The sequence below is a fragment of the Spodoptera frugiperda genome, chromosome 12 (assembly GCF_023101765.2).
Source record: "Spodoptera frugiperda isolate SF20-4 chromosome 12, AGI-APGP_CSIRO_Sfru_2.0, whole genome shotgun sequence".
NCBI classification, from domain to species: Eukaryota; Metazoa; Arthropoda; class Insecta; order Lepidoptera; family Noctuidae; genus Spodoptera; species Spodoptera frugiperda.
The window spans coordinates 6,664,997-6,678,534 of NC_064223.1; the positions used below are offsets into that span (position 1 = coordinate 6,664,997).

At 36.3% G+C, this 13,538-nt stretch overlaps 1 protein-coding gene across 18 annotated transcripts in view; it reads right to left on the reverse strand.

The window, feature by feature from the left end:
• The window catches only part of LOC118262565 (uncharacterized), a 49,422-nt gene that overhangs the window by 20,746 nt on the left and 15,138 nt on the right, over positions 1 to 13,538 (reverse strand). For 12 of the 18 annotated variants that reach the window (XM_050697615.1, XM_050697616.1, XM_050697613.1 and 9 more), the window contains exons 2-3: positions 10,346 to 10,900; positions 3,875 to 3,987 (exon numbers count right to left, since the gene is read on the reverse strand). In XM_050697615.1, coding sequence (XP_050553572.1) covers positions 3,875 to 3,987; positions 10,346 to 10,680 — 448 coding nt within the window. In that variant the 5' untranslated portion in view covers positions 10,681 to 10,900. Of the gene's footprint in view, positions 1 to 3,874; positions 3,988 to 4,094; positions 4,241 to 5,369; positions 5,557 to 10,345; positions 10,901 to 13,538 lie in introns of those variants that run through there. The other 6 variants (XM_050697624.1, XM_050697623.1, XM_050697621.1 and 3 more) reach the window with 4 other exon arrangements.

The window sequence follows — 13,538 nt, forward strand, 5'->3', positions numbered from 1 at the left end:
CGTAGTAGCCGCGTAGGAGTCGTAGCGCGGTAGCTGCGTAGTAGGCGCGTAGATACCGTCGCGTTGTAGCCGCATAGGAGTCGTAGCGTTGCCGCGTAGGGTCGTAGCACAGTAGCTGCGTAGTACACGCGTAGATGCCGTAGCTTAGTAGTCGCGTAAGGATCGTAGCGTGGTAGTTGCGTAGCGGACGCGTAGTAAACGCGTAGAGGTCGTAGCGCAGTGGCAGTGTAGTCGATGCGTAGAGGTCGTAGCGCAGTGGCAGTGTAGTCGATGCGTATGGTTCGTAGCCTAGTGCTATCGAAGTGGACGCGTAGATACCGTACCGTAGATACTAGTATATAATTCTCCTATTTAAGAAGGCGTAGAGTATGTACAACGTTATTACAGATTTTAGATAGAAGTCCAGTAAAACATAATAAGCATAAATAATTATGTTAATGTTGCATCATTTAATAAATGAGTAAGAGATTTTCATACTTTTAAAGACCATATACGGAATGATACGATTAGGTACAAGCCCGATGAGTAGTGAGTAGGTTTTTCGCTATCCTTATCAGTACTCGAAGAATAACAAAAAACATTAGTTAACTCGTAACTAGTCATCGAAAGCATGAGTGTCTCCGTTATACAAATGCGCAATATTTTTAATTTGAGTCAACAAACGCTATGTTGTAGTATACGCTAGATAATAATCACTTAGTTGAATTACATTTCGTGTCATCGTATTTTATTAAGTCGTTTATACCACGGTCTCAGTGTACGCTGCGCAGATATACTTATATAATAAAATACGATGAATAAGTGCACGATTATGGTCTGTGCAACACTAACTGTTGCAATACATCATACCAGGCAATTAACTAGGCGGCAATTGGCAACACGCGGAACTGAAATGCGTAATTTTTACTGGCATATTGACATTTACTGTTGAATCAGTCTAATGATGATGTCATTGTGTTATCGCTTATCCAATACATTAGCCGTCATCAAAGCATATCAATCGTGAACTAGGTATAGCCAAGTAATCGCGACATGATTGCATCTACTGTCCACTTGGTACATTTCGATATTATTTTACATACGATGATACGACTACAAAGGTATAATTCACAAAATTACTGAGAGCTTTGTACGAGTTTGTTTTACATTGAACAAGATCGAAACAAGAGCGCGTACGGCGCTTTGATTGGCTGGTGTGAATGAACCATCCAATGAGAGCGCCGAACGCTAAAACATAAAACAAACTCGTACTAAGGGTACAGGTTTTACTATGCAGTAGTAAAACTTACTTGATTCCTATTTTGATACCTTTAACTTGATGCACATACAAAGATTTGGTAATTTCAACAAAGTTAACTAGTCAACTCGCATTTAACACAAAGAATGACAGAAAAACATTTTAACGATATAATTCATTAGGCGAGTCAGTGCATGAGTACTTTAAATTAAACTTATAAATGAACACAATATAATATTATATGTATGTATCTATTCTCGGATATATTTTTTCTCATATACATAACGTCACTTCATGTTTTTGCGTTGATGAGCAAGACAGGCACCTCAAGATAATGGATCATGGTTACTGGCATCGAAGTGTTGAGGGACCAATAAAGATTTAATTAAATATTATTAGTTTCGTATTAATCACGTTTAATTAATTAGATAGATGGGTCAACACATATGTATATGTTTATGTAAACACGATGAGCGTTTATATTAATACACATAGTGATTATTGCCCATTAATAATTACAGGACACACTACAAGAAATATCTTTCTGTTTGTCCGTTCACTAATAAAACATTTTTTTTGTAGTAAAATCCGGTAAACGAATAGACAGATCACCTCAAGCAACCGCCGCCGCCCATGGACACCCAATGCACGAGAAGTGTTACTAGTGCGTTACCGGCCTTTTGGGGGTTAGGAATTCAGGAGTTATTAGATGGAATTTAGGAATCGCTGTTTGGGAAGATTAGGAAAGGGGGTAATTGGACCTTTGACAACTTCTCTTACACAACGAAACGCAACGCAAGCGTTGTTTCACGTCGGTTTTCTGTGAGACCGTGGTACCAGTCCGATCGAACCGGCCCATTCGTGCCGAAGCATGGCTTCTAACTTCTAATAATAATTTAGCACAGAGACAAGAACTTTTGTGATAACAGAACGGAAAAATTGAAAATATCGTTTAGCAAGATAGCGTACAGGAAGTAGGTATAAAGCATGCCTATGTACTAAGTACGAGTATTAGTGTGATAGGTCGGATAATGTTATTGTAACAGGTATTCGATTTTACGAATTACTTCATAACTAATAAATAAGATTAAATGTTTTGTAATTAAAAGTTATTTGCTTTATCTTTTATATCAGGGTATTTAACGGTGGTCTCATTTTAAGCCGGTATATTAATTTCTCAGAATACTAATTGAAAGCTTTACTAAATCTGTATCTACATATTTATATTAAGTAACAGAGAGTATGGTCAAATACTCAAACGTCACTCAATTTTAAGACGCTGTTAAGAATAGTCACTACAATTTTTTTTATAAAAGACAGAGATAGAAAGATATTTGAGTGCAACTTAAATAATTTTAATACAACTTGCTGTCATTAATATCTACGTATGAAATACACATTGAATACGCGTCACGCTATCACACGAAGGTATCAACTAATATTCGTAATAGAAATTCCATTTAAAGTTCCCACTAATTAGGCATATCGACCGAAACCACGCTTAAGCAAATATTCAATCACTAACACAACAATGACGACATCTTTATCATTCGAAGATACAATTTATCGTCAACCGGCGATAAACTCTATCACAGCGCCTTCTTATTCATCGGAAATAAATGTCACAACAATAATAAATAGTGACGTCACTTTGTGTCAAATCATCCTCTTAATGTGTACACTCCAGAACATGTATAAAATTTTTGTTTAGTCTGCCTGCTACAACTAGCGTAATGCGGTTCAAAAAGTAGTAAAATAATTAATTAGATACAATATTAATATCATTTACATGAAGTGGAAAGTTTATATACCTCTTTATGATAATTGCGTGGACGATGTCTTAAGGTTAAAGTTTACGGTTTACTATAACAATTATTGTTGAAAAGAAATTAAGAAAAAATAATGAAAATATTATGGCCACATAAAAATATAATACCTAGCACAAGTTTGATACGTTGCGTACTGTCAAAGACGGCTGCAAAAAGCTTTTTTTTTTTCGCTAAGTAACAATTAATACCCGAGAAAAATTTTGTCAAGTTCATTTTAGTAGAAAATAAAGTTTATGGTATAGGAGGCAAATGAGCAGACGGATCGCCTGATGGTAAGCAATCAGCGCCGCACATGGACACCCGCAACACCAGAGGAGGCACAGGTGCGTTGCCGGCCTTATAAAGACATAGTAATTCAATCGAAAGCCAATTGCATAGTTGCTAAAAATCTCCACAAATATTTTAGCGTTTTTCTATCAAGCAGTTTAAAACGCAATTTCCGCAACTATAAAAATTCTACGCGGTCGTCCAGTTATTGCCGTCGCGCGTAGGGAAATCCGGAAGCCCAACGATTATAATTCCGTCGCAATAAAAAAAATATTGCTACAGTTATTTCAATGTTACCAGCTTAATCGTTACACATGTTTAATAACTGGCCATCTATTTGACCTTTAGGTAGTGGGATTATACTGCAACTTGTCAGTCTTGAATGTAAATACCCGCTAATAGGCAATGTTTAGTCTGGCTACCATATAAGTAGTGGGCAACATTTGATATGGTGCAGAAAGATTTGTTGTGTCTACTTAGATCCGTTTAGAAATCCATTTAAAGCTGTGGAGAAAAATTAACATAACATTAAAATTCTTACCCTGGGTCTTAGTAGGGTATAATTCGATGTCGTTGAATAGGCTCTGCACCCGGTCCGCGGAGGCCGGCTGGTCGGGCGGGCCCACGCGGCACTCCCATGCACTCGCTACCTCCCTGCAACAACAGACGTTCATTCATACATTAATACACTGATATGCACGGCACGTTATCTGGTACTCCTGTAATGCTGATTTTATCTAACATAGCCATTAATAACATACCTATGGTTAGATAAAGTTCGTACCACCATGTCGTAAATGGAATAAACTTTGTTGATTTAACTATGTTTAATGGAGTACGACATATGTATCTTATATTAACAAGTTCAAGTATAATCACAAAACTGGTGTTGACAATGCGCTTATAATAACACATATAAGAAAAATAGAGATACGGGTACGAGACATGAGAACAGCTGGCAAGTCTGTTTCAAATATTGGTGTTAACTGAAGACCAAAAGATAACGCAACACTATAAATATTGTTAGATACCTAATCGGGTGAGTATGTCATCCATGTGACGCCACACGGTATACTATGTGCTCACACTACGCACTCGTGCAATTACACGATCGATGTTAGCAGAATAACCACTATCCCATTAAGTGGGCACGCATGCTTGTACCCATGTATGTATGTAGAAACAACAAAACTGAATAATAACTCACTATACGCCACTGGATTTTAAAATTATTCCGCTGTAATTCCACAAATACAGGACCTACATTAATACAATTACCAAAACAATGCACCTATTAGTTCATTTGGTACAATTGTACATGTAGGTACATAAATCTAACCTGGGTACAAGTGAACTTCATAAATAATATAATATTTAAGGGAAAAGTAGTCTTTACAAGACTACTTTTCCCCATATTTTTCCCATTAAGTGCTGTAATGTGCTCCTCTACCTACCCATTCGGGGATAGAAGGCATAACGAAACGATACTTTTCGCCATATAGGTATGCAAAATATTAATAAAGGTGTACAACTACCTAGTCATAATTTTCAGTGCAAATTAATGTAGTTGTCACCCACACCTTGTAATATCAAACTGACCGCTAGTAAGTAGTCGGTACACAAACTAAACCTACGCAGTAACAAAGATGTGGGAAGGAATGCTTTCAGTTCTGTTGCATCAGCACCAGACTACTTCGATCGCAACTGTAAACATATTTCTGGCGGTCGGTAGTCGGCGGCGGTCAGGACATCTACTGAAGGCGTTAGGTTACCTACAGACTACGATAGCGGCCGCGATACTGAATGTTCCCACGTGAAACAAGCCGGCGATAACTGACAAATACGTAGATACAGCTAACTGCGGTAGTACTTGGTTATGGTTAGTATACGTGTCATAATGTAGTAGGTATATAACTAACTAACTATTTCAACATATATTTGTATGAGTACAAGGGTGTTATTTTGTTTGCATTCAACAAAGTTAGAACGAGCAAGAAGTTTATTTTAATACTTAAAACAATTATCAGATAACTCACGAATATTTAGAAGGAAATCCACATTGACATGAAATAGGTGAAGCCACATTCACTTCCGAATGTATGATAAAAAATACAGTAACAAGTACACTATTTGATATAAACTTCATAATTTTCTAGATTTTCACAAAATAATGAGAAAAGGGAAATGATACGCACGCAGTATAGGGCGGTGCCTAACTGCGTCTACTGACGTTGTATAGAGTAAACTCTATTTAAGTAAATATCTGTTCACAGTTAGCGCCGTCCGCAGCCTGCCGACTCGCGAAGTTGACCCCGACGATAAGACAGCTGATACCAAGTAAGGGTAATTTTTCATACAACTAAAAATAAACAAAATCATTGTTTATGAAATTATATGCAAGCAATACAGTTGTTTAGCCGATTACACAGCATACGTGCAATAGAGCAGATATTTCAAAATGCGTTGTATTCCGCGCTGACCTAGACTTATCTTAGATTTTATCTACGACTACTGTATATCAATTGGGGATTTTATGACGCATTTCAAGCAATCTCATTGCAATTGGAATGTAACATAAAAGAGTTTTCTAGACCTCACAACATGAGTAATAGGTATAGTTATTGAATGTTAAGTTGACCGTTACATTACTCATAATGACATTTCATTGTCAATCCCTTCAAACGAAACGGTTAGATGTATGACTAAACCTAAATTATCCAATTTAATGTTCTAAGAAGACCAATAGAGGTAAGTCGTTGACAACGCGCAGTCGCGTCGAGTTAACAGGTAGGGATTATACCGAGTTCAGCTGCGACCTACTTCCCAGGACAATATAAAATTATTATAAGTTTAATTTAACAACACCGATTATACTTTCAATAAATTCAAAGAATTCTTGTTTGCACAATAAATTAAAAGGATTTGTATTTGAATTAAATCGGAAAAATAATAATAGGTAAATGTTTACTGAATTTAATTGGACGTGCTCTTCGTAATTCTCTCATAATTGCTATTAAATTAGAGAATATCAGTTTTAGCTGTACGGAACCGGAGCTGCGGAATGCCTAGCAGGTTACCGGGGTTCCGGCTCTAAAAGCAGGAGCAGGAACGGGGTGGCAGGCAGAGGCATTCATTAGGCAGTAAGAGTCTGTCACTCCCTGCCGCCTTGCCCAAAGCAGCAGAAGTTATTGGATGATTTACCCAATTAAAAAAAAAGCTGTACGGTACAAGCTATTGATTCACGCAAGTGAAAAGTTTTACAATAAGGAAATGCTTTTAATGATAACAGAATTATAGGTACTGAACTAAATAGTACCTAATCAGTGAAACTACGTACGTATTAAGTACGAGAACAAAGCACCCAATTATCTTGAAGAAATTGAGGATAATAGAAATTAAGGAAAATCCGTTTAGGTGACATTCTTTGTTGTGTCTATTTATTTTATATGGCTGTATTAATTGCTAGTAATATTAGTAAGCTGTTGATGTAATACATTTTTATAAACCGGGTGAACACTTTACCTACTTGTCTGTCTTAGAAGAAGACTTTTTTTTTAGTTTTTGTTTGATTCAATGTGTTATAAATAATAATAAATAGGTAGAAAACATATTTAATATTACATAACTACTGCTTGTATTCCTCAAAGGGGAGGACATTGGACAATGATGTGCTCATTTTTCAAAAGATTCTTTTTAATAAGATCATGCGCTTATAGTTTTAAAACTGGTACACCGAATCTTACTAATGTTTTAAATGCAAAAGTTTGTAAGTTTATGTGTATATATGCATCTATACAGCTGAACGGATCGGAATAAAATTTGGAGAAGGGATAGATTACAATCTGAAATAATACATAGACTACGTTTTATCCCACTGAAACAAGAAGCCGGCAGAAAATATTAGATCAATAATAGAGGTTCGGACCTAAACCAGTATACAATCAAATACATGTATGTATGTAATTATGTATGTATTCATAATAATGTTTTACTAACAGTCCGCCTCTGCTTCCCACGAGTGTTCATTCCTATCTTTCTCTGTAAACTTTTCAACGACAACAGAAAAGATTAGCATGACGTCACCAAACACCAATACGTCATTTGTTTTATTTCAGTTTAGATTGCCATCCAGGCACAGCGATACATTATCGAAAGATTAAGTGCATTTCCCGATTTTCCTAAAAAATCCACCATATTTTATGAGGCTCTCCTCCTTACTATAAAACATGTCATTAGAAGCAAAACAAAAAAATAGGTAATTAACGAAAGCGACTTAGCAACGTAGGAAAATAATTGAATAATTTTGTATCACTGCATAATTGGCTACTTGACAGTTTTCGAAAAAGTTTTGTATTATATTCAGATGTTTCTTTTTTACGTCTTACAATAATTTATTTTCTCGAAATATAATTATTTAATAGAAAAATAACATATTTTCTTCATTCATTTGAATTGTCACGCGAAAACAGCGTCTCACGTGACATTCCATAACGTGACGTCACATTTCACAAAACAGTGGTGGAGTTTTGCTGTCACGGTTTACGTACGGCGGTAATGTTTAATAAAATGTGACGTCACTTGACGTACAATCATGACCGCGCTGCGTTTTGGTCTCGTAATGCACAGATTCAAATATCACAAATTTAAATTTCAAAAATAAAATATTATAATTAATATTAATGCAAACCAATAATTATACAGTGATTGTCTACCTTAAAGCTATCATATCAAACTTGTTTCATATTTTATTGTTACAACTGTCAAATAGCCAATTATATTGTATAGAATTATTTTATTACATACTATGTAGCCAGCATTTAGAACGTAATCTAGAGTATTCCATATAGTCTTATACAAAGTACTTATTCATATTGTCCTCCACCTTACGTCGAAGAGGTCATTGACCGCGATACCATCGTGTAGGATACAACTGCAGCAGGATTTCGTGCACGGATTGTTTACAGTACCAGTAAATGATACTACTGGACCTTAGTCTAAATTATGTATTAGATATAAAAATCAATGCATGTTTTTCCTTCTAATTATGAACAGAACCATTAATACGACTAAATATTTTATTATAATCATGCTAAAATACCGTTACTATACTTTGCTGTATGTAGAATTGAGCTCAACCTTGCATCTACCCAGCAATTTAAAATTACATTTTCCAGCGAGGCCATGACTTAAACCGCTGCATTATGCAATTCTAGTTTTAAACTTACTTATTTACTTTTTCTCAACAGTTAAAAACGGAATGGTATAATGACATTCAACAATACCGATGCCAATAGTAAAACTACAAACGAAAAGCGCGTGCGACCGAGTTGAGTGCTTACAAAAATATACCATGACATCATGGTGTGCGAGAGAGACGAGCTCCACCTTCTCACTCGCACTGACACGCTTATAAATACACGAGTGCATTTACTCCATTCGTGTTCGATTATGTATGTTCGATTTGGCAGTCGACATAAAATAACGATTAAGAGATGGTCTAACACAACAAGGTCGACAAAATCGACTTCAACTTATGTACAACACTAAAAGCAGTTGTTCCTACAAAATAAAAAATGGTCGTGCCCCATTTCCGGATGGATAACGGAGTTAACGACTGCTTGTTGTTTTGTTCAACTGCGAAGTGTGAGATCATGTATGCCAAATTAGATATTATATTATAATGAATAGCTTTAAATAGGTATTACTTTATTTCTCGTCCGAGCCACTAAATTACCATTTATGAACCAACATTTAAGGAATGATCACGTCTATTATTCAAATGTGTTCCACTGCGTATTAATCAAGAAATATATATTTTTAAATCAGTTTCAGTTTTATACAATATACGAGTAAACAAGCAGAGTTACATAATAAATTTAACATTACGCAATGTAAACAATAACAATGAGTGTGTAAATAACTTTAGTTCCAATGTCGATTTTTTTATCAAATTGTGGTCATGAATGAGTAGTACAAAAATATTTGAGCACAATAATGTACTGTCCTCCGTGACGTCACTATCACATAGAGATTACTATCTACATACATCTACAGTAAGCGACAAAAATGATTAAGAAAGCTTTTAGACATGACGTCACTCGAAGTTGTTGACCCGGCTTCACGTTCATGTATTGTAAAAATTTACCTACGTGATCACCTGCGGAAAGGTCGGAACGAACCTGACAGGTATTTGTCCCTTTAACACATCAAATTAAAAGTAAATTATAAGGAATAAACATTATATCAATCAATTTTCCTAAAACCAAAACGGATTCGGAGATTAATTTAGCATCAATTTATTCAAATAACCATGTATCATTAATAAAATTAATGAAAATATATAATGTACGCAAAACATAAAAGATAAATGACAAATGGCGATGATATCATGTCTAATTTCTATACCGTTTATATTTCCATTAGGAATACGTACTGCAAAAAAACTATATGATCACAGATGTAGTTAAATGTGATTTTATAGATTAGTTTTGAACAATAAACTCAATGTGAGTCAACAAACTATGCTGGTGGTGAACAATGGCCACGTTATTGGCAAATAATGTAGAACTAGTTCTCCGTCCACAAGGATGTGGATATGCATGAATTCAAATGTCATTGCGAGCAGATGAGGACATCCATCACTCCACAAAAACACATGTGGAGTCATAAAAATAAATACAATCCACGTCTAAATCAACAATTGGTGTAGCATCATAATTAACGACATCACCTCCACCCCGCGACCTGGTAAACAAGTCACCATGATGTCATGCATTGCTGATGTTGTTGACCTAACCACAAGACGCGCGCCTCTTGTTCCACTGTAAACGTGTGCTACAACTATAGCCTATATTTTCCTATTGCCGAAAAGTAAATAAGAGGTTAATTTCTGCAATAACTGCACATATTTCTTGTCATAATTTTGAAACAACATAAAAAGAAGTCAGTCGTGAAAGTTTTTAATTATAGACGTTTGACTTAGTGACCTAGTAAAATCCATTTTTTGTCTTACCTGGCTAGAGTCCCCTTCCATTTGATTATTCCGTTAGGAGTATTCGTTGTCTGGTCCTCAATGAATTCACATTGAATGGGTTGGGGCGGATCAAACGTTGTGGCATGCATAGGTGGTGCGCATGCAAGCGGCTCCATGCGACAGGAGATGGCTGCCCGTTTAGGCGGCGTCGCTCGCGGGTAAGTGTGGTGGCGAGCGCTGGTGATGGCGGCGGGCTCGGCACGCCTCTGTTTCGGTAAAGTCCTGGCACACAACGCACTGGCTGCATTTTTCAGATGAGATCGAAATCTGTTGTTGTTACTTGAAACACTTAGTACACCACCCTCCATCTTCATCGCCTCGACCACATTACTTTCACTGCACTAAATGTATATTCGCATCCATTGTGGCATTGAACCACTTCTTCTCAGTAAATATCACCTTTTTAGTTTCATTTTAGTCTATTGGTTTTTATCACTTATTTTACAGTTTCAATTGTTTATTTTATATCTGGAATCAACACCATTGTAGTCTGATGCTTTATTTATCACTGTCTCTGTCATTGCACTCAACCTACTGAAGAAAGGCGTAATATAAGTTATGTGGAAGCACTCTATGTATACTTTGTGGATGACCATCCTCCGACCTCTGGTTATCCAAAAAGTAATAGAAATACCTTAATATTTACGGTTTTGAAGAGGATTATGATTTACTTTGTAATCAGCAACGTAAATCGTGAGTAAAGTGTATCTGCATATGATAATTTACACCGGCTCTTACTAGACAAATTCTACTAGAAATCTTTTAAAATGGGTGGTGCACATTTATTTCAATGGCTATTTGATAAAATCAATACTACGCAGGAATACATAAGACACTTATTTGTATCTAATCCCTATCGGTATAAATTGGAACATTATACTGTTTATGGTATTCGTGTGAGCAATAGATCACGCAAGATGTATAAATAAACCGATCAGGTTAACATTCTCGCACGCACCTCAGGATACTGCTCTCATTTAAAATTAAAATAAAATGAAGACGGATTCAGTTGTGCAAGTCATTAAAGGACTACGTCATCCTAGTTCATTATCTTGTTAAGCTTGACCTAATCTGTAAAAGCTAAAGGTATCGCAATTAAGTCTAATTTGATGACTAAATATGATATTATTTATTGATGTAACAACCCACAAGTCACAGCGAGCGAACGGTATAGCGAATTAATTTGCTAGCAAAATTAGTAGCGTTGCGGTCTACTTGTCGAGATGCATGCTCCGCTGCATTGCGTCGCCGACTTCATACAAGAACGTTGTACTTTTATAATATTAATACAATTTCTATTGACATATTTATTTAAGAAAATGTAAGCCTCATCATGTGGTCATTATTCTTCCTGCATCATGATGTTGTTGAAGTCGTGCCTGAACAATACTCGTTTAGGTTCTGTTTTTAATGTTATGAAAGGTCCACGATCTTGCGGAAGGCTTTGCGGCGGAACCGCAGGCCTCACGGTTGAAGGAGGGGGGAGGGGGCCGTGGGCGCGCTGACATCACCGCCGGAGCCAGTGGTTCTTACATCACCGTGGATTGCCTCCCACTGGGCACCGCCTGCGTGCTCGCACCCCCCTCCTATTACTGAAAATCGATCGTCGCATACGCATAGTTTCTTTGACATGTACCCTACTTATTTTGTACTAATTCTGCTTTCAGTAAAATAACAAAAACTAAACCATCGTACTATTACTAACTTAATATTTTTTTACTATTCCGTTAGAGGCCTTATATTTTAGCGTTCCTAAGTTCGTTACGTTCAGAGTTCAGATATTTACAAGTATAGTCTATGTTAAAAAGTACTAAAAATATTTTATAGCATATAAAGTACTTAAGCAACAAGATGTAATATGTGACAATTGGCGAACAACAGTGACATTGGACTTCGCATAGATTACCTGAAATTAACCGTGAAATTACTTAACATAGGTCCATCAGAGATCAAGGCTCACATCGCCCACGACAATCGATATTTACCAATTCAATAACAATCATACTCAATTAGTAATTTCGCAATTTTAACCGTATTAGTTAATAGAATTGCTTACATACTCAAAGTACATATTGACGGACGGTCCATTACATGATTACCTTTTCAAGCAAGTAAACATTTTTTTTTTCTTCTAAATCTCGAGTAATTCCAGATGCCAAAAAAATCCAGAAATATTAATTCTTCCAAAAAAAATAAGTACCAAGTTATAATACAAATAGTGAAAAAAAAATCATGAAACAATACGACATGTGTAATTTATATTGCATGCGTATCAGTGCTCTATTTAGTACGTGAGTGAGGTAATGGTTTACTATTAGAGGTGATACAATTACTACTATGTTTCCATTAACCTCAGTGCATCCTTTGATCGCCAGTCAGAGCATACAATAACGCTTTATTACATGGGTTAGTCGATGTGAAACGTAAAGCAGTATGCATCCCCACATTTCCCACGGCAATGATGTCAAATTGGTTTATCAATCACGGCGGGACGGATGCGGCGCGGAGCCGTCGCCCGCCGCCGTACGTGGGTGGTGTGTTCTGTAGTGCGTACAAGCCGTTGAATTCATGACGCGATGTTAATCGACCGGCGAGATGCGCACAGCTATTTGATACACTCAAAAAGATACTCACATTACACTTAAAGATTGATGAATTTAATTAATCACCAAATAAACGTTTTTTCAGTCGAACAACAGTGCAGTTGCCCTACTATACTACTATGTAAGAGAAAAATATAACTATTTCCAAACCGTTAGGTGTTAACAATTGATATAATAGCTTAAACAGGTTTAACGGCATCTCGTGGTGTGCACGCGGATGTAGCCGGAATAATTTGAGTACGATTGTGACGGGTTGTTGCGAAGAGGCTAAGTATTGTCCATTGATCATTCACAATAGGGGTCCGAGGTCAAACTCTTGTGCCACATCGATTGTGTTCTCATCTAGAGAAGATCAGAATATCCTGGCAATCTTTTGTAACACGATTTCTCCTAACGAACGAACAAAACGTCAATATTGAATCTAACAATCTTTGGCTCCGTACTCCAAATAGTGTTTGGCCTGTTTTTCTGGCTACAATCCTGGTGCCAAATAAAATTCTTTATTGGTTAATCAAAGAATTTAACAACGGCCTCAGATTTGGAAAACATTTAAAGTAAAAAAATAAGTT